Below are 22327 nucleotides of genomic sequence, written 5' to 3'. Positions count from 1 at the left end.
GATGACACAGACAGATGAGACAGAGAAATAAAAGCTAAGAGTAAGAGAGAAACAGAAATTAGCGGTCTAGGTTTCTACTAGCTTTTTAATTCTGTTTCTAGATTCTTATAAGGTCTTGATTTTCATCCTGCCCATGTATTCTTATAAAATAATTCTGTCTGATGGTTAAGTTTATTTCTATGAACTGAAATAAAACAAAACAAACAAAAAACCCTTGACCAACAAGTTTAATTTCTTCGTTTATAAATGAAGAAACTAAGAGTCAGAAAGGATAAGTAACTAGCTAATAACTAAATAAGAGATGGAACACGATTTCAGATTTCTCAGACTACAAAGCCTGACTGAATGCATGAATGAAGTTTGACAAACCAGTATGCCAAATGCAGACATACACAAACTGAAGAATTAAGTGTTGAGAAGATGTAAACGAAGATCCTAAAGAAAAATAAACTATAATTTTCATCTGAAATTAAAGGTAATATACGTGAAAGAACCTAGATTCTAGGCACAGGACCCATCAAGATATTAGCATGTGGGCCCAATTTACAGGTCTTCAATATCTTGACTTACTTTCTCTGCTTCATTAATTGTTACCACCTCAACCTACCATCTTTCCATCTTTGTTACAGTTTTTAATGTTCTTAATAAGCAAATAGCAACCACAATAGATAGCAATTTACTTTCTTTAATCTTTTGAACAAGGAGTTTTAAGGTTTGGTATTAAGAAATAAAGATTCTTGGCTGCCTAATTCAGATCTAATTCAAAAAGTTTAAAGAAAATAAATGTGAAACACTGTTTTCTTAAAAATCTGCCTACTCTATACAACAAAGATGAGGTTCTAGGTCTCTAATCAAGGGGTTGGAAAGCACCAATGATCTCTATATGCTGACTAATTACTAAAAACACAGTTATGTAGATTTGACTCAGAGTTCTCCTTTCTCTTTTTTGCTTATGATGTTCAGTAATCCAAATAAATTTAATATCACTTATGTTGTCTAGAGCCTATAATTCACTTACCCGAGGTTTATTAGGTCTTTTGGATGGTTATGAATAACAGTGTGGTTTTTATATTTCATCACAGTGACGACTATCATAGTTACCTGACCTACAAAAAATATTACGGCTAATATCTTCCACAATGATATAAGAATACTAAATTTCAGAACAATGACTATATAATTGCTGACAAAAATTCTAAATCTAGATCACACACATGCGCGGGCGCGCGCGCGCACACACACACACACACACACACACACACAAATCCACAATACAATGGAACCCACAACCTAAAATGCGGTCCAAATATGCAAAAGGAAAACTTTGACCAATGGGGTAAAAGGTAGATCAACAAAACCTTAAAAAAAAAAAAGGTGGCATCTAACCTTCAATCATAAAATTACTAAATCTGCAAATAAATAGGTCTATTGTATGATTTATAGAAAGTATCATCCTAAGTAATATAGGGAATCAAAGATATAATAGGCATGCATCAGCATGTCTAAGATGACAGTTATCAGCTGAAAATACAGGAATGATTTTGATTTTCAGTCAGACACAAATGCTCCCCAAATCAATCAGGTTCATTCATTTGTTCATTCATTTATTCATTTGTTGGACATTTTATTAAAGATACCAGCTCTGAGCAAGGCATTGTAATGTAAAGATGAATAAGATATGGTTCATTCCCTCAAGATACTTAAGACTCAGTCGAAGAGACAACTGTATAAAAAGTTATTACACTGTGGTAAAGTAAAATGACTGGTGTTAGCCACAGGTGCTAGGAGAACACACTGAAACACAGAAAGGGCACTGAATCCAGATGAGTGGGATCAGGAAAGGATTCTGGGAGAACACCAGTAGGACCCACTAAAAATTCTTAGGAGAGATGGGCATGGGGGCTGAATCAGCAAAAGAGTGAAATATGCAAAAGGAACAGAGGCAGGAAGCATAGCGTTTTTTAAGAACTATAAAATGCTCAATAAAGCAGACGTTTAGAATGCAAACTAGGAATATTGAGAATAAAGGTTAGTGAAGTAAGCAGAGACCATGAAATACCAACATCACTATAAATCTATCTAAAAATAATGAAGTACATTTTATATCAAAATATTTCAGAATAGCATAAAATTTCTAGGGGAGGGGGACACATAAGTTTAAAATGAAAGAAATCATAGGCATTCATCATGAATAAAATATGGATACACAACCAAAATGGATACTCATGACTTTAAATATTTAATTGGATGGAAGAAAAAAAACCTGGTTAAACTCACCATTCTGATATTATGCTCCTTTCAAACTATTGCTCTGTGGAGCAAAGTGCACTCAAATACATCATTCTATTTTCTACACCTCAAAGGCAAATTCAATACCACGACTTTTAGTTATCACAACAAGATTCTAATGGTCTCAGTCAGATGTAATGGACAAAATAAACCGTTTCCTCCCAAGATTGAGAAAATAAAAGTCTGTCCAAATGTCAATACTTTCCTTTCTATAACCAAATTTTTCTGTAAATATGCAAAAGTCCTGTTAGAAAACAAAGAACTCATAAATAAATATCTCATTGTTGATTTGGCAATAATGAAATCATTCAAGGAAGGAAAATGGGTAGAACAAAAAAGATAAAAAGGTTTGACATCTATCAATAATAAAACATACCAACTCATATATCACACATAGATGAATTATGAAAAACAATCCTGGTAGGTTTTAATTGGAAAACAAGGCCAGAACAGATAAACTGAAATTTGCACATGCTGGTTTATATTCTTTGACACAGACAAGTATGGCAATATTTTATTCACATTCTCCTTTCAAGGCTTTTGCTGTTAATAAAATCTTTGGCTGCATAAGTGAGTCAATGTAAATCTTGCAAAAGCAGCAATCTTCCTAAAATGAAAGGCTCCCAATAAGTGCTTTTGAATTAATATAAACTTCACTTCTGTCGTATTGTATGAAGTTCTACACTTAAGAGGAAACAAGATGTGAATATTTATTTCATTAGTAAATACTGCTGGGTATCTGAGACTAACTGGTCATGATAAACTCCCAAAGACGATTTGCTGGTAGTTAACTATTTCTTTTTCTGTTAGGAATTTTCTCTGCCAGGACTTTCAATATCAAATTTTTATATCTATTACGGCAGAGGTTCTTAATCTTTTTCCATGCCTCTACTTTGAGCCTACATGTATCCATAAAGCTGAAGTGCTCTCTTGTATATAGTTGGGTTTTGTTTTTTTATCCATCTAGTCACTCCATCTTTTGATTAGAGAATTCAATACATTTAAACTGAGAGTAATTATTAGTAAGCAAGGACTTACTAATGCCATCTTATTAACTCTACGTACTAAAAGTACACATCAGATCCATTTTGACAGTCTGTTAAAATAGATTACTGAGCCACATCTCCAGAGTTTATGATTCAACAGGCCTAGGAGTGGGGCCTGAGCACCTGGATTTGTAAGAATAATATTTATGCTACACTCAAATGACCACACTCTGCCAGAAATTGGTCAGGGCGTTGGGGGGAGGGAGGAATGGGTGAAATAGGTTAAGGGGACTGAGTAATGTACAGAATTGCTGAATAACTATATTATACACTTAAAATAATATAACATTGCATTTTAATTATGCTTGAGTTAAAAAAATAAATTAAAAAGATGACCACATTTTGAAAAAAACTGGCTTGGGGTGGTTCCATGAAAACAGAAGTGTAGTTACAAAACATGACAGCATCACTCTTCCAATTTTTTTACATCAAGAAGAAAAAAAAATTGGTCAGATAAAGAATACAAATAAAGTCTATAAAACTATTTTCAAGTTTTCCTTTACACTAAATATAACATGTAAACCATCCTGTTCCTCATTTATAAAGTTACAAAAAACTCATCAACTACAAGAGCAAATCATGGCCTTACAAAGTTTCAAGAATCATTTTAATAACCTTAGCAGTTAAAGTCAAAGAAACGTCTCCTAGCCAGCTTCTTTCCTAGTGATTGGATATTTGTGGAGGGGGAAATTCAGTAAAGAGAAGAGAGGCACAATACCAACCCATATGGCATGCTCTTTAAACATCTATTCTCCTATACTAACCACTGGTTCTTGCCAATTTTTACACCTTGATGTAAAGATACGGATATAGTTTTCTTTCCTTAAAGTCCAAATATATCAGGATGCTTCCCAAATTAATTCCAAGAACCTTCACTTGAAACAGCGGGATTCAATAACAAAAAAGAAAGAAAGAAAGAAAAAAAGGACAAGTAAATAAAAACTAATCAGACTGATCAGTTAAGATGAAAAAAGAAACATCCTTACAATGCATTTCTCTGGAATATTTTAGTATTAAAACTCTAAATAAACACATTCCTAAAAATATACTCAAAACTTATTCTGTAGAAGGCACTATATTTAATATTATGGAGGATACAAAGACAAATGAAATAGCACCCCTACTTTCAAGGTAGTTAGCACTAAGGAGGTTAAGATAAAACAAGTCCATAAATTTTTTAACATTTGTTTGAGAGAGAGAGAGAGAGAGAAAGAGAAGAAGAGGAGGAGAAGGAGGAACAGAGGGAGACAGATAAGCAGACTCCAGGCTGAGTGCAGAGCCCAGTGTGGGGCTTAATCTCAGGACCCTGAGATAATGACCTGAGCTGAAATCAGGAGTCAGATGCCCAAATGACTAAACCACCCAGGCATCCCAAGTCCATAAATGTTTTTAATACAATGTCTGGTTAAAAAGTACTACAAGAAATAATTTTATGCAGGAAGGAAACTGAGGAAAGTCTTTAGGAAGAAGCTTATGGACAAAGGCCCTGAAAAATGGACAGAACCTCAACAGACAGAGAGAACTCAGGGGAAGGGAGGAGTATGAATATACACACATTTATACATGCAGAGAGGCATATACCAGAAACAGCATTCTCTCAGGGTTTACGCTTTGAAAGCACGAAGTAATTTTTTATTTGCTTCATTCTCTAAACACAGAAGTTGCAAATATTTAAATTAAGTCTGGTTATATCTTTGCACATTAATACAATTCAGGTAGCACATGTATGCTCATTTTCACTTACTAGACTAGTACTAATTGCTTAACTTAAGATTTCTTACCTGAGTATCACTTTAAAGTATCACTTTAAAGATAGTTGTTCTACTGATATATTGTTTTGCTTTTTTTATTAACATATAATGTATTATTTGTTTCAGGGGTACAGGTCTGTGATTCATCAGTCTTACCTGAATCACAGTGCTCATCATAGCATACACCCTCCCCAATGTCCATAACTGTTCTACTGATAGAATACTGTATACCAGTTAAGACAAGTAGTCATCAAAAGAACCATTTACATAATTTATTATTTCCACTTTAAATGAAGTAGACCATGACATCTGCTCTGAGGCAGTGGTTCTCCATATACAAATGTTACTGGAAATACAACAGAAACAAAAATAAGATGAAAACTAAATGTAACTTCCCTTAAAGGATGATAAATAATAGATTAGACAGTCTCTATATTAACTATACCACAACTTCAGTAATTAAAATACCTAGCAAATGGTTATGTGGTGAATACATTTGTGTGTATTGGTGTATATGTGTTCTAAATCTACACTCAAGGAATAATAAAATATTTTATTAGGGAATAAGCCCTTTAAGATTTGCTTATATTTTGTTGTTGAGATTTTTTGCATATTCATTAGGGATATTCTCTAGTTTTCTTTTTTATAAAGTCCTTCCCTGGTTTTGGTATCAGTGTAATGCTGGCCTCATAGATTAAGTTTGAGAGTGTTCCCTCCTCTTTAATGTTTTGGTCCATACAATTAATAAGATGACATCAGTAACTTTCCAAATATCAATAATCACTCTAGGTGTAAATGTACTAAATTCTCCAATCAAACAACAAAGAATGACCACATGGATAAAAAAACAAAATCCAGCTATATACCCAGTCTGCAAGAGACTCATTTCAGCTTCAAGGATGCAATAGAGGCTCAAAGTGAAGAGATGGAAAAAGAAATTCCAAAAGAAACCAAAGAGACCAAGGATAGCTATATTTATATTAGACAAAATAGATTATTATCCAAAGATTTTAAAAAGAGCCAAACAAGATAATTACAAATGATAAAGGGATCAATCCATTAACAAGATATGATAACTGTAAACATACAGGCACCCAACCTCAGAGCACCAAAATACATTAAGCAAATACTAACAGATATGAAGAAGAAACAGACAACAATAGAATAACAGTAGAATGCTTTAATACCTTAATTTGAACAATGAGCAAAGCATTCCTTCAGAAACTCAGTAAGGAATAAACACTGGACTTGAACCACATTTTACACAAAAAGGACCAAACAGACATATACAAAATATTACATCCAACAGCAGCAGAATACACTTTTTTTCAAGTGCACATGAAATGTTCTCCAGAGTAAATCATCATGATAGGTCACAAAAACCCTGAAATCACACTAAGTGTCTTTTCTGACCACAATGATATGAAACTAAAAATCAGTAACAGGAGAAAAGCTAGGAAAACAACAAATATGTAAGACGTAAACAACACACTCCCGAACAAACAATGGGTCAAAAAGATATCAAAAGGGAAATTTAAAAATAGCTTGAAACAAATGAAAATGGAAATATAACTTATTAAAACCCAAGAGGGAACTTTATGGCAGTAGATACCTACATCAAGATAAAAGAAACACCTCATATAAACAACCTAACTTTACACCTCAAGGAAATAGAGAACAAACTAAGAACAAAGTTAGCAGAAGAAAGGAAGTAACAGAGCAGAAATCAATGTAATAGAGATCAGAAAAACTACAGAAAATATTAATGAAAGCTGGTATTTTGAGAAGATAAAGTTAATAAATCTTTAGCTAGACTAAGATAAAGAGAGGATCAAATAAACTAAATCATAAATGAAAGAAAAGAAATTACAGCTGGTATCCAAGAAACTCAAAGGAGCTTAAGACTACTATTAACAATAAAATGCTAACAAATGGAATAACCTAGAATAGATAAGTTCCTAAAAACATACAACCTACCGAGACTTAATAATGAAGAAACAGAAAATCTGAACAGACCAATAACAAGGAGATTGGATCAGTAATCAAAAACCTTGCAATGAAAAAAAGCCCAGGACCAGAATTTTTCGCTGATGAATTCAACCAAACATTTAAAGAAGAGTACCAATCCTTCCTAAATTCTTTCAAAAACGAGAGGAGAGAATACTCCCAAACTCATTTTATGAGGACCAAAGCCAGAAAAGGACTCTATAAGAAGAAAACTACAGACCTCCAATTAATATGGATGAAAAATTTCTCAGCAAAATATGAGCAAATCTAATCCAAGTGTACATTAAAAGGATCACAACATGACCAAGTAGGATATCCTGGGATGCAAAGGTACTTCAATGTCTGCAAATTATTAAGTGTGATACACCACATTAATAGAATGAAAGATAAAAATCATATGATTATCTCAATAAATGCAGAGAAGCATTTGATAAAATATAACATCCTTTCATATAAAAAATTCAACAAACTTGGTGCATAAGAAACATATCTCAACATATTAAAAGTTACATATGAAAAACTGACAGCAAATATCATACTCAATGGTTAAAGGTTGAAAGCATTTCCTCTAAGATAAGAGAGAAGAAATGGTTGCCCACTCTCATCACTCCTACATAGTAGGGGAAGTCTTAGCCAAAGCAATTAGGTAAGAAAAATAAAGAAAGGCATCCAAATCAGAAAAGAAGTAGTGATGATATGATCTTTCATATAGAAAATCCTAGACTCCACCAAAAAAAGTTGTCAAAACTAAGCAACAAATTCAGTAAACTAACAAGATACAAAATCAACATACAATAATCAGTTGTTTCTGTACACTAATGACAAAACATCTGAAAAAGAAATTTTTTAAAAATTCCATTCACAATAGCATCAAAACAATAAAATAAGGAAGTGAAAGATCTGTACACCAAAGAAAACACAAATGGAACGATATCCCATGTTCATAGATGAGGAGAATTAATATTATTAAAATGTCCACACTAACCAAAGCCCTCTACAGATTCAATGCAATCCCCGCCAAAATTTCAATGGCATTTTTCACAAAAATAGAAAAAAACAACCCCAAAGTTAGTATGGAACCAAAAAAGATGCTGAATAGCCAAAACCATCTCAAGAAGGAAGAGCAAAATTGGAGGCATTACACTTCCTGATTTCAAACTATACTGCAAAACTATAGTAATCAAAACAGTATAGTACTTGCATAAAAGACACATAGACCAATGGAAAAGAACCAAGAGGCCAGGAATAAACCCTCACATATTTAGTCAACTGATATTTGATAAGGGAGCCAAGAATACTCAAAGGGAAAAGGATAGTCTCTTCAACTAATGGTGCTGGAAAAACTGGATAATCACATGCAGAAGAATAAAATTGGACTCTTATCTTATATCACTAACAAAATTAACTCAAAATGGACTAAGGACTTAACTGAAACCATAAAACTCTTGGGAGAAATTACAGGGGAAAAGCTCATTTATGTCAGTATTGGCAATGATTTTTGGATATAATACCAAAAGCATAAGCAACAGAAGGAAAATTAAGAATTGGGACTACATCTAACTTAAAAAAAAAAAACAAAACTCTGCACAGGAAGGAGAGCTGGTTTTAAAATGGGCAGAACTAAACAGACATTTTTTGAAAGAACACACACAAATTGCCAACAGGCACATGAAAAGTTTCCTGACATCACTATTATGGAAATGCATATCTAAATCACAATAAAATATCACTTATGTTAGAGTGGCTATTAACAGAAAGATAAGATTTCAGAAGTGTTGGAAAGGTTCTGGAGAATAGGGAACCTTTGTGCATAGTTGGAGGGAATGTGAATTAGTACAGCCACTATGGAAAACAGTATGGAGGTTGTCAAATAAATTAAAACTAGAAAAATCATATGATTTAGCAATCTCACTTTTGGAGATATATATCCAAAGGAAATAAAATCAGTATTTCAAAGAGGAATGAACCCTGAGGATATTATGCTAAACAAAATAAATTAGAGTATGACAAATATTACATAATCTCACTAATACTTAGAATATAAAAAAGTCAAACTCCAAGTAACAAAGAGTAGATTGGCTGCAGCCAGGGGGTGGAGGGATGGAGGGATGGGGGAAATGGGTGAGAGTGGTCAAAGCACACAAACTTCTAGTTATAAGTTGTGTGGATCTAATGTACAGCATGGTGACTATGGTTAATAACACTGTATTATATATTTGGAAGTTGCTAATACAGTAGATCTTTTTTTTTTCCTTAAGATTTTATTTATTTATTTGACAGAGAAAGATCCAAGATCCCAAGTAGGCAGAGAAGCAGGTGGGGGGCGGAGGGGAGAGGAGCAGGCTCCCTGCTGAGCAGAGAGCCAGATGCGGGGCTCGATCCCAGGACCCTGAGACCATGACCGGAGCCGAAGGCAAAGGCCTAACCCACTGAGCCACCCAGGCGCCCCTAATACAGTAGATCTTAAAAGTTCTCACCACACACACACACACACACACACACACACACACACACACACACACAATTAAGTAACTAACTGTGGTAAAAATTTCATAATATACACATATACCAAATCATCACACTTTACAACTTAAACTTACATAGTGTTATGAGTCAATTATATCTCAATAAATCTGGGGGAAAAAGACAATATGCCAAAGGAAACAGTAATATTAAGCTCTTCAGCCAGCTTTATTTCCAATAAAAGGCAGTTCATTAGCTAAGAAGACTCTAGAAATATTATTTCATTGTTATAGTTAATTCAATATACATGAAAATGTGAAGTATCGAGAAATGTTACAGAAGCAGTTTATGAACAACATGTAAGAATCTAGTAAAACCCGTAGTCTATAATCTTTGGGATTGTGTATTAGGCTTAGGTTCCAAAACCATAATGTCCAGGGACTGATTCAAATATTCTCAGATACTTGAAAAGAAGATTGACCGAATCCAATAGTTAGAATAATGCCACAACTGCCTTAAGAGAACCTTTTACAGAAGGTACTGTAAGAAGGGATAGAGTGTGTGGATTTCAGAATTACAGAATAGATTATGTGAATATTTTTGCACCTGCTTATTATGTGTCTATATGTGGCAGAATTCAATCCACGCCTTGCCTTCACTGTAACATATTAAATGTTGGCAAAAAAAATGAGGGAGTAGGCCTGTCTTCCTCACTGACCTCTAGTTAGGGGAAGCTACCAATAGCTATCAAAAGTAATCAAATAATAATGATTATTACCTACACCGGGTTAGTTTGCAACCAATCTTCTGTGCCTCTGTGTGTGTGTGTGTGTGTGTCTAGTATATAACACTAATAGTATTGTGGAAAGATATACTCTCTAAAATTCTGGGAAGCCAGAGGCATATTTATTACTGAGATGCCTTGAAATGAATTTTGCTTTCTTCTTAAGGATCAGAATAGGGCTTTACTGGCTCAAGAACTTATAGACCCCAAAGCTGGTATACATTCCCTTAAATGGAAATGCATAAACTGTTTGTGTACATTCTTCCAAAAAGGTGAATTAGTTCCAAGTATTAAAAAGATTACAGTATAATCGCAAATGACCTTCCTGCTGACAAGACAATACCTTCTGTGGACAACTACACAGGCAGTTTATGGGACTCTAAAGAGCCAGTGGAAGCTACATTTGGACATATTACATATCTTTTTTCTCCACGTGGCCACACCACTTCTAATAAGCTTATGTATGATTGACTAAATAACTTAATCTGATCTTATAGCCTATGGTTTTTTCCTACAGATTCATGACCCACATGAAATGCTACAAGTACTGATCATAGCAAACTTCTGTGTCAAATGTGCCACTTGAATTTATTTATACAGATTATAAACTGTTACTATAGTTAATTAAGTTCAACAAACTATATTAAAATAGCCCCTATATGCTTATACAGGTGTATCTATATAATTTAAAGATGTAATGATTCAAATGGCCATTTCTAATATTGGTATACGGGAACCTCTGATCACATGTAACAATTACAGAACTAATTACAGGATACTTTGGTCATTATTGGTAGGCTAGTAAAACATACTGTCCTGAGTAAATACCTAAAGGAAGAGGTACTTGAAAAGGTATAAAAAATGACAGTGTTGGCAGTGTATTGAAAATTAGATACAACTTTTTAATTCCTTCAAAGATTCTATTTCTGTTTCTGCCACCGACTTGCAGAAAAATGACAAAGTCACTTAGCTTCTGTACATATCATGGTAAGAGATAATATTTTTGAAGTGCTACTGAATACAAATGAGAATTAATATGATACTTCTGAACGTCCCTTAAAGCATTTAGCATTTAGCATTTAGCAGATTTAGCATTCTGCATTTATTAGGGGAACCTCAATTTCTCTCCAAACCTTACTAGGATCTCTTATGCATTTCAGATGTGAAACATCTCTGCCAAGCAACACCTTTTGCATACAGTTTAAAAGAACAAAGACTGGATTAAAATCAAGTTTTTTTATTTGAACCAGCAACAACAACAAGAAAAGCAGTGTGCTATTTTATACTGTATTTCCTTCTAGCCAGTGTAATTCACAGGCTAACTATAATATTTTGAAATCCTTTTATATTTATTCTCCTTCAGACAGCTTTGTCTAGAATACTGATCTTGGAAACTAAACCACCATTTTCTTTCATCATTTTAACTGAATAAATTATAAACTATCAATGTGACAACTATAAAAACAAAACAAACGTCTTCATAGTGAAATAAAAGTCTTCCTAAAAGAAATATGAGAAATAGCCAGAAAAGTTGTTTTCTAAACAACTACTAGATTATGTACCATCTATAAATCAGGTAACACTGAAAATGATGACTATAGCCATATTTCCTGCTGTTATTATCTTCAATTAACAAGAAGTGCTTAGAGCTATTATCAGCTCCATAATACCAGGATAAAAGAATAAAGGCTATTACATAAAAAATGTTTAATCCAGCTCCTAAACTCAAATATTCATACATTTAAAAATATTTAATACAAATTCACTTTGTCTCTATGGCATTTATATATGGAAAATAATTAAAACACAAAACTTACATTTTTTCAAATAAGTTATTTAAGATTTTCATAAAATTATTGTGTGACACTTCTCTCAAAGAACAATCTATTCTTCCCTAGAGACCTTCCTGCGTGGTGATAATTAATAATTAAAATTCCTATATTTTAAATAAAGTTCAGGATAGGGAATTATAATTCCTTTAACTAAAAGCATCCATCAACTAAAAAAATATATATATATATGTAACACTTAGTCATGAGAACCAAATTATAACGAATAAAGCCAATTCTATGTTCCAATAGAAACTACTGTATTAACTATTTTGTCTGCAAAAACATACAGAGCTATCAAATGTGATCACCTAACCCAATCGACTTTCTCATAGTTTTGATTCTAGGCCTATAGAGCTTAAGTAATTTTCTCAAAGTAAAGAGTTACTCTAAAGAATACATAGGTTTTTGAATTTTAATCCATTGTGCTAAACATCTGACATAAGAGAATTCTTTCTATTAGAAACAAAGGAAACAAGTATTCTGAATTCTATGAAAAGTATATAAGGCCATGTGCTTTTTAGATTACTAACTACCTACCATTAGGTAAAACAAGATTGTCAACTACCATTAGTAAAAAACGACTATTTGGGGCGCCTGGGTGGCTCAGTGGGTTAAAGCCTCTGCCTTCGGCTCAGGTCACGATCCCAGAGTCCTGGGATCGAGCCCCGCATAGGGCTCTCTGCTCAGTGGGGAGCCTGCTTCCTCCTCTCTCTGCCTGTCTCTCTACCTACTTGTGATCTCTATCTGTCAAATGAATAAATAAAAAAATCTTTAAAAAAAAAAAACAAAAAAACCCCGACTATTTACTTATGAACTACTAATACAAAGGATATCTTCTCAATAAGCTTTCAAATCTTTTGTTAAAACTTAAAAATATTGCAAAATAGAGACTATTACTGCCATTTTACAAGTGAAAAACCTGAAGTTCAAAAAGATTATAAATCTTTTTTAGGATCATTTAGTAAGTAGTATACTTGGGATCCAAATCCAAATTTGAGAAACTCACACTCCTTTCATTTCACCAGACTGTTCCTTTCTAAACATACCCAATCTCTTACCCATAAGTCCCATTTCAGCTCAAATATAAGCTGCTTCAAGGAGGCAGAAGGATGAAAACATGGAATAGTTGAACATAGACTAAAAGCATAAAAGAGGAAACCAAAAGTATATAAAGATTTAGAGTAAACAAAAACATAAGAATAATATCAGTAATTGGACTTTGACTTACTTTCAGAGCATGTCAATTCTCACATGCAATATACATAAGAATTTAGAGATTAAGAGAAACAAGAACTAAAAATGAGTACATCCTGATTCATACAAACTTTTGGTCAACAAACTTTGTTTAAAGGGCCAGAAAAAAAACTGTTCAGGCTTTGTGACTCCACATAGCCTCTGTTGCATGTTCTCCTTGGAATTTATTTTTTCTCCAACCATTTAAAAATGTAAAACCATTCTTCATTTGGGAGCCATTAAAAACAAAAAACAAAATCCAAAACCCAAAAACCAAAGAAACAAAAGAGGGCTGGATTTGTTCTATCAGCCATAGTTTGCCATTTAAAGCCAAGCACACACCAAAAAACCCCAGAGATCCAACCATCTTCAGCAAGTGAGATATTATAAGGATTCCCAGTAAAAAGGTAGCCAAATGTAATTAACACTTGAAGAGTCTGATTATTCATATGAAAGCTATACTTGTTTGTGTTCAACTGTTGTTTAATTCTGATTATAGTTTTATATATATATTTTGAAAATTCAATTAAAAAGTATTCACCAAAAATTCCTGCTTCCAGGAATAACCTGTCATTACATGAACAAAAGGATAAACCATCTACAATGGGAACTTTCTACATTTACACTTACAAAAGTGAATGCCCATGTTTGAAAGATTACATATGTATACATATAATTATGGGAAAAACACAACACTACATAAAATAAAGGCAAGCTCAAAATAATCCCTGAGTACAGTAATGTAAAGTAAGTTTTATCACCTTATTCCTGCCATATTCAATCACTCCCAGGTGGACAGAAGGAAGAAAGCATCCCACTTAGAAATTAAGCAACACACTCCTAAATAATCTGTGGGTTAGAGAAAAAAATAACTAGAAATTTGAAAATATTTTTAAAATTTTAATTATTTCAATTACAATTAAAATAGGACATTGTCAAAACTTGTGGGACACAACTTAAAACTGCACTTAGAGAGAAATTTAAAGTTCACCAGGTGTATATTAGAAAAGAAGCAAGGTTTAAAATCAGTGATATAAAATTCATTTTGGAAAAGCTTTAAAAACCACAGCAAAACCAAAACCAAAAACCCACATACAAAAAAAGAGACTATAGAAATTAGCAAACTAAGAATAGAAATCAATAAAATAGAAACAGACACATGATTAAGAGAAAAACAAATAAAACAAAAAAGCAACCAGACTAGTTCTTTGGGAAGATAAATGAAATTGATAAACTTTCTTCAAGATAAAAGGAGAAAACACAAATAATCAGTATCAGGAATGAAAAAGGGAACATTACTACAGGTATTACAAGTATGGAGAAGAAAATCAGAAAGACATCATGAACAACTTTATACATTTGACAATGTTGATAAAATGGACACATTCCTTGAAAAACACATTTTACTGAAACGGATATAAGAAAAAACAGAAAATCTGAATGGGCCAATTTCTATTAAAAAGCTCAAATCCAGAATTTAAAACCTTCCCACTTGCCACCTTTCATTCCCCAACTCAAACCCTGCACCCTCCCCAAAAGACTCTAGACCCAAATGGCTTCACTGGTAGAATTCTAACAAAGATTTAAGATAGAATGGGCACCAATTTTATACAAACCCTTCTAGACAATAGAATTGGCCCGCATAACCTTGCTCCAAAACCCAAAAGACATAAGGAGGAAAAATTATAGGCAAACATGTCTTTGTTAACATAGAAAAAAAACCCAAAACAAAACACTGACAAATTTAATCCAGCAATATATAAAAAAGCTAGTGAAAATTTCAGGGAGATAGCATCTGTTTGTCAGACTGGGAAGGCTAGGAATCTTGACTACAAATCTCACTAAGATATTCTCACATAGGGAAGCAGTATTGTCCCTAAGGAAAAATTAGATACTCTTAATAGCATTAAGAAATAAGGGGTGCAGGGTTGCAAAAATAAAAGTAAAATAAAAAATAAAAATAAGGGAAGGTTACAGGCAGATGGCAGGCACTCTATACATTCCAATACATTCACTTGCTCTAGGAATATAAGTACACTCTTTACATGAGTGATGAGGAGTTACAGAGAAGAGAGGCTAGAGCAAATTTTTCAATTAACCAATAGGAACAAAGTCATCCCCCGCTCTCTAACACAAGCTTCTCAAACAGAAGTAAAATATGACCTGTTTCCTTTCTACCCATGTCAGTATTCCATGCTTCTGTTGCCTCAGTCAAATTTTTCCAACAAAAGAGTCATGCTTTGGCTCTAATCCATCTAGGAAAATTACTACATAACTCAGAAAAACAGATAAGCCATAAATTAATTATACATTCTTTGTGGTTTGTAAATTTACAGTTTATAGCTAGCATCTAAATTCCAGAAGACATTTGTTTAGTTTTCCTGGTTTTCTTCCATTGTCCAAACAAACAACCTTATTAATTGGTCACAAAGTCACGTTTGAATTTTTTTAAGCTGTACTCTCAAAAATAAATGGACCTAGAACAAAAAGGATTTAAGTTAAAAGGAAGACTGACAATTAAGTACTCTTTAGATTTTTTATCCAGTTTTATCCAGTTCCGACATCTGATCCACTTAAGGTTCACGGCTCAAGGGATTTCCAAACTAGTTTCAGTAATTTTCTGCTAAATGTCAGCCCTGACTGAGAGGCAAAGTGGCAGATTCAAATTCCAAGAAGCAAAGATTCTGTGAACTGATAGTAACTTCACATTATCAAAGGTTGAAATAAAACAAACATGAAGCATGGAAAGGCATTCCTATAGGGTGGCAGGCAGTGATTATCTCCAAGTTTTTAAAAGAAAGCCTACCACATGTTTACCTAATGTGTTGGCAATTAAAAAGTAAGGAAGAGATGTCTGGGGAACACCAAATAAGGTCTCATCACTTCATGTCTAGATTAATAGTATGTTTTCTAGTTAATTTCATTCCAGCGAGGCACATGCCCCAAATCCATCTGAAAATCTAAATCTTACTCAGCCATTTTCAGTGTGTCATTCCTCTGCTATGGTTGCATAGCTCCCTATTACCTACCAACAAAAATTTAAACTAAACTCCAGCTGTCAGGACCACAATGATTTGACCTAATCAATTGCTTCTGGAGATGAGAATGGTGGGTTAAATATGGCTACAAAATTCTATGCAGTTCTTCCCTTTCTTCCCTAAATACATAGTGCCCCTTTCACATGCATACACTAACAGAATGTGGCAGAAATGGCACTGTGTGACTTTTCATACTTGGCCTCAAAAGGACTTGCAGTTTCTGCTCTTGCCCTCTTGAAACACTACTATGTAAGAAACCTGGGCTGTCCTGCTGGAGAAACCACATGGAAAGGAAATAAATGATGGTCCCAGCTAATCATCAAACATGTGAGTGAGGTCATCTGGACTGCCTTACTATCTTGTAGCAGCCACAAGAGTGACCCCAAACTAGAAAAACAATCCAGTTGAGGACAATGCAAATTAAATTATCAAGAAAATTTTTTTTTGTTTTAAGCCACAGAGTTTTTACTTTATCATATATGCATATATATTTAAAATTTTATAGCTAAACCCAATTTTTAAAAAGAATGCAGTAACAAGAAAACAAATTTTAATAAGAAAACTCAATTTTGGGGCAACTGGGTGGCTCAGTGGGTTAAACCTCTGCCTTCGCTCAGGTCATGATCCTGGGTCCTGGGATCGAGCCCCGCATCAGGCTCTCGGCTCAGCGGGGAGTCTTCTTCCCCCCGCCCCCCGCCGCCTGCCTCTCTGCCTGCTTGTGATCTGTCAAATAAATAAATAAAATCTTTAAAAAAAAGAAAAAAGGAAATTCAATTTTTAAAAATAGGTGACAAGGGGGTGCCTGGGTGGCTCAGTAGATTAAGCCGCTGCCTTCGGCTCAGGTCGTGATCTCAGTGTCCTGGGATCAAGCCCCGCATCGGGCTCTTTGCTCAGCGGGGAGCCTGCTTCTCTCTCTCTCTCAATCTCTCTCTCTGCCTGACTCTCTGCCTACTTGTGATCTCTCTCTCTGTCAAATAAATAAATAAAATCTTTAAAAAAAAAAAAATAGGTGACAGGGCGCCTGGGTGGCTCAGCTGGTTAAGTGTCTGCCTTCAGTTCAGGTCATGATCCTGGGGTCCTGGAATCGAGCTCTGCATTGGATTTCCTGCTCTGCAGGGAGCTGCTTTCTCTTTCTCCCTCTGTCCCTCCCCTTGCTCATGCTCATGTTCTCTCTCTCACACTCTCTCTCAAATAAATAAAAAATAATAATAAAAAAATAAAATAAAATAGGTAACAAATGTGTACAGACACCTCACTAAAGAATGGCAAATAAGGACATGAAAAAAAGTGTTCAACATCATTAATCATTATGGAAATGCAAACTGAAACTACAGTGAGATAAGACTATGTATCTGTTAAAACAGCTAAAATAAAAATAACTTATAATAGCAAATACTAGCAAGAGTGAGAGCAACTGTAACTCTCAAGCTTTGCTGGTGGAAATGCAAAATGATATAGGAACATTGGAAAACACTGGGGCAACTGCCACTTCTTAAAAAAATTAAACATACACTAAAATGACCTAGCAATCCCCCTCTTAGATATTTACCCAAGAGAAATAAAAACTTAAATCACACAAAAACCTACAAAGCAAATGCTGTAATGGCTTTGTTCATAATTGCCAAAAAACAGAAACAACCCTAATGTCCTTCAACTGGTCAATGTGTTTAAAAAAAAAAAAAAAAAAAAGGACAACAACACTGTGATATGACCATACTATGGAACACTACTAAGTATTAAAAAAGAATTAATAGGAAAAAGAAAAAAAAAAAAACCTACCAACCCACAAAACAGCGTTAATGAATCTCAAGTACATTATAAATGAAAAAGGCCAGATTCAAAAGGCTATATTTCACATTATTCTATTTATATGACATTTTATAACAGAATAAAATACAGGACAGAAAACAAATCAGTACCAGGGACAGAAGATAAGGCTAGAATCTCACTACAAAAGGGCACAACAGAATTCTGGTGGGAGGTAAAATTCTTATATAATTTGATTGTGGTGGTAGTTACACGACTGTAAGCATCTGCCAAAATTCACAGACCTATATGCGAAAAAAGTGAATTTTACTGTATAGCAATTATTCATCAATAGTCAGAATTAAACACATACATAGAACAACCTCCCAAACATTCATTGTACTTAAACATTTGTATCCCTCAGAATAATGATTATTTTTCTAAACATGTAGTATAATCAATAAAATTAGCAAATTCTAACTGGAGGACTGGTGGCTTTTAAAACTATTGTCCTAACTCTTAAACACTGTAATTTCAAGCTTCTTTCCAAATTCAATCCATATGCCTCATCCCAAAGAAATGGCCTAGTTTTACAGACATATGAATTACTCCTTTTTAGTCTAGCTTACGAACACATTTTCTTCTGAGAAAAAGACTTAGCAAATTGGGTACAAAATGTTACAGTGAGAGGGAAAAATCACCAATGCCTGTAGCACCTCTACTATTCTTCCTTTTATGCTGGGGGATCTAAAATGCAATCCCTTTGGCTGAAACACAAATGGCCCTACCGGTAAAGTTGATGGAAGGGCCTGAGGAGGTTTTCTTCCCTAATGAGGGTAAAGAATTACTTGTTTATTTTCCTAAAATTATCTATCTATGTACAAAAATGGACTCAGTCTGTTTTCAGATTGTATTTACAGTATTTCAGCATGACATACTGTCTCAGCTCTTACAAGTTGTCTATACATTTGAATGCAGTAGTTCAGAATTTAATTTCAACACAAAAGAATACAGAGAAAGTGACTTAAGAGACGCAAAGATTATTCTACAGAAGAAACTATTATTAAAGGCATGCTTTCTTTGATACAATAAAAACAAGACACTTGGCAGTCAGGAATAAGTCGAATGAAGTCTCAGTATTGAAGTTAGAATGAGGAGAAAAATAATAAATTATTTATGAGCCTGAATTGTTAAAAAGCAAAATCTTTCCCAAGGAGCAAAAATCCCAGGCTGTAGAACAAGATTTTACTATAATTAAAGCATACTCCAAAAACAACTAGCACAGCAGCCACTCGTGATGATCTCCTACATGAGATTTATAGTTGATATTTCTGAATCATTGACTTCTCTTTCGTTTCTCTTCACAGAGGCAATACACCTCATCAAAGTCTGGGCTTTTGAGTCATATTGCCAGGATACAAAGTAAGCTCCACCACTTGTGAAAGTATAACCTTGGGAAAAATTAAATTCCTTAATATTCCTTTGATACCTCATCTGTAAAATCGTTTAGGAAAACAGTACCAGCATCTCATAAGGAAATTTATGAAATTCAATGAGATAATCCATGCAAAGCCCTCGGCACAGTACCTGGCATATGATAAACTCTCCATCAGTGATAGCTACTACTACCTCTAAATTATCAATCTTTGAATCTCATAACAAATCATTGAGTGAGACTCTATTTAAAGACCAACTTTCTCCATGATACTCCCAAGCTCCCACACCCAAAAGGAAATAAAATGATATATAAATTCAAGAAATTATCTGTCCACTTTCTAATCCCTGGTTACCTTATATTTTGTCACATCATACTACTACAAATGACAGGAATAATTTTTGATGCATTGTATAAAATTCTTAACACCTAGCTTTGTCTTTCATAGGACATAAAAGGGCCAAAATAATATTATGGTGAAGAAAAAAGTTGAGAGAAAGAAGTAAGTTCTAAAGAAAGAGTGCAAGGGCAGCAGTGGCAGGGAGGTGAGGGAATGAGAGAAGCAGAGAAGTCTTTAAAGCCTAGAGAGTATGTAACACTGCCGACTATATTCTTCCTTCACAGAATGCTCCTCAGCTTCCATAATCAAGCACTGTCCCTCTCTCCTTTCCCATCTATTCCAAATGCCCAATGCACAACAGGATGTTTTCATTTCCACTCCTTCATTTGTTACTCGAAAAGAAACAAACTCTGTGCTCTTTTTCTCTAAACGACTTCCCTTAGGGTCAATTACCACCTCTAGAGTAATGACAACTCTTTACCTTAAACCTTCAAAACTCTAGCTTGAGAAACAGCAAGCGCTAAATCGATAATTACCTTCATATATAAAGCAGAGGAATTAGAATTTAAGAATTATTTGTTCCCTGAAAATGTAAGATTTTATTTTTTGAAACAGTTGATGCCTTCTAACATATATGTCATATTTTTTAACAGATTAGAAGTAGCAACAGCAACAATTCCTTAGATTCCAGATCCAGCTGTTTTAGCAATGAATTTTTGTTTCTCCATTTTAGTAAGTTATAGACTAACTAAGACTCTCAAGTATTATAAACATCTTTGTTATTGTCCATATAATAAAATTTTAATATCCACTAATTTAAATCATAAAAATTTGTATTTAATGTATCAAAATTATCAAAATGCTGAAGATGACTATAAATGAAATATAAAAACAAATTAAATGGCATGGTTTTTCTATATTAAAATTCATATGTAAAATAAGATTTGACCCTCGAAAAATTCTCTATGTTAAATATACAGAGATATCATTGTTATAAGAAATATGTCACTAAAATATTTAAATTTCTGCAAAAACAGCAGTTTAAAGAAATCATTAAGTATTTTTTATTAGATGCATGAACCCCTGCAACTAAAAACAAAGTTATACATCTCTTCCTTCAATTTTTTAGAACCTACCGGAGAGATTCGGCCATTCGCCTCAAGTCTTCATTTTGCTGTTTTAAGCGTTCAAGCTTTGCCAGAATCTTGGACAGTTCTCGGCTAGAGTGATCAGGGTGGTCATTATCTCGTACCAAGTGACCACCTATATAAAATAGCAAGGTCCCCCAGGCAAAAAGAATGAGCATAATCCAACGCCAGGAACCAGTCCATGGCCGCATTTTCAGATTTTCAACTCACTCCCCTGGTTTCCTGGAGCTCAAAGAATTGAAAACATCATAATTCTGTTTCTAGCTAGTGCAAAAGTGGTTGCCTTCTGTTGTTTCAACACATGATGCTTCAGACAAACTCGTTGTCTCTGGCAATCCTGTAGTGAATCTTTCAAAGAGATCTTCCTGGTGCTATGAGTAGGAAGCTTTATTGTCCTGTGCTTCATGGACTCTACATGCTGTGGAAAGAGTAAGAAATGTATTTAAATTATTTAGGATATGCAAAGTAGCATATGCTGAGATTCATGGAGTTAAAGGAAACATTGGTTTTCACTGGTCAATAGGCTGGCAAATAATCTAACAGCCTAATAATAAGTAAAAAAGCAAAAGCTTTTACATTTGCATATTAAATCACCCATGTATACCAGGGCTCTACCAGACAAATTAATTAGCTCTAAGCTTGGAAGTCCTATAAGTGCCATCATCACTCTTCCTTCTTACATCATTGTGCAATAGATAATACATGGAGATCAAAAGATTGTATCTTTGAATAGGCAATCAAAACCAAACAAATTATATACATATTTGACCCAATGTTTCCATTATCTCAAGCAGAAACATGTTCTCATTCTCATAAGATCTCAGTTCTATCTCCCTCCATCTCACTGCTCAGCTGCCATGATACCACTACTTAATTAACTCTGTAGGTGACAGGCAAATTGTCACTGAAAAAATTCTAAAAGTGACATGTATATTAGCTAAGTAAAGGTTATGGCATCCATTAAGCAGCTGGTAACTACTCCAAATATCACAAGCAAAGGTTCATATAGATTAGGCTAGATTATCCCTTCCTTGAATTTATTAAAAAATACCAATAACTGCAACATAAGTCTATACCAGTTATATCTTAGTCACTGTGCATCTTAAGTTACACATGCACATGTTTTCTCAGGCTTGGCTGTGGGTTTCATCTGTCACCTCAGCATCAGGCTTAGAATTCCCTTTAGAAACAAAACAGTTTTTTCTGCAAAGAAAA

At 34.0% G+C, this 22327-nt stretch overlaps 1 protein-coding gene across 5 annotated transcripts in view; it reads right to left on the bottom strand.

The window, feature by feature from the left end:
• The window catches only part of LOC111159793 (fucosyltransferase 8), a 294732-nt gene that overhangs the window by 121461 nt on the left and 150944 nt on the right, over positions 1–22327 (bottom strand). For 4 of the 5 annotated variants that reach the window (XM_022522421.1, XM_022522412.1, XM_022522403.1 and 1 more), the window contains one exon: positions 21101–21530. The exons of the other annotated variant lie outside the window; for it this stretch is intronic. In XM_022522421.1, the coding sequence (XP_022378129.1) occupies positions 21101–21303 (203 nt within the window). In that variant the 5' untranslated portion in view covers positions 21304–21530. The remainder of the gene's footprint in view (positions 1–21100; positions 21531–22327) is intronic. 5 annotated transcript variants of the gene reach the window in all.

This window comes from Enhydra lutris, unplaced genomic scaffold (assembly GCF_002288905.1).
Source record: "Enhydra lutris kenyoni isolate GAN:26980312 unplaced genomic scaffold, ASM228890v2 scaffoldscaffold4, whole genome shotgun sequence".
Taxonomy (NCBI): domain Eukaryota; kingdom Metazoa; phylum Chordata; class Mammalia; order Carnivora; family Mustelidae; genus Enhydra; species Enhydra lutris.
Note: the sequence above shows the minus strand (reverse complement) of the source record. Positions and strands in the feature narration are given on the sequence as shown.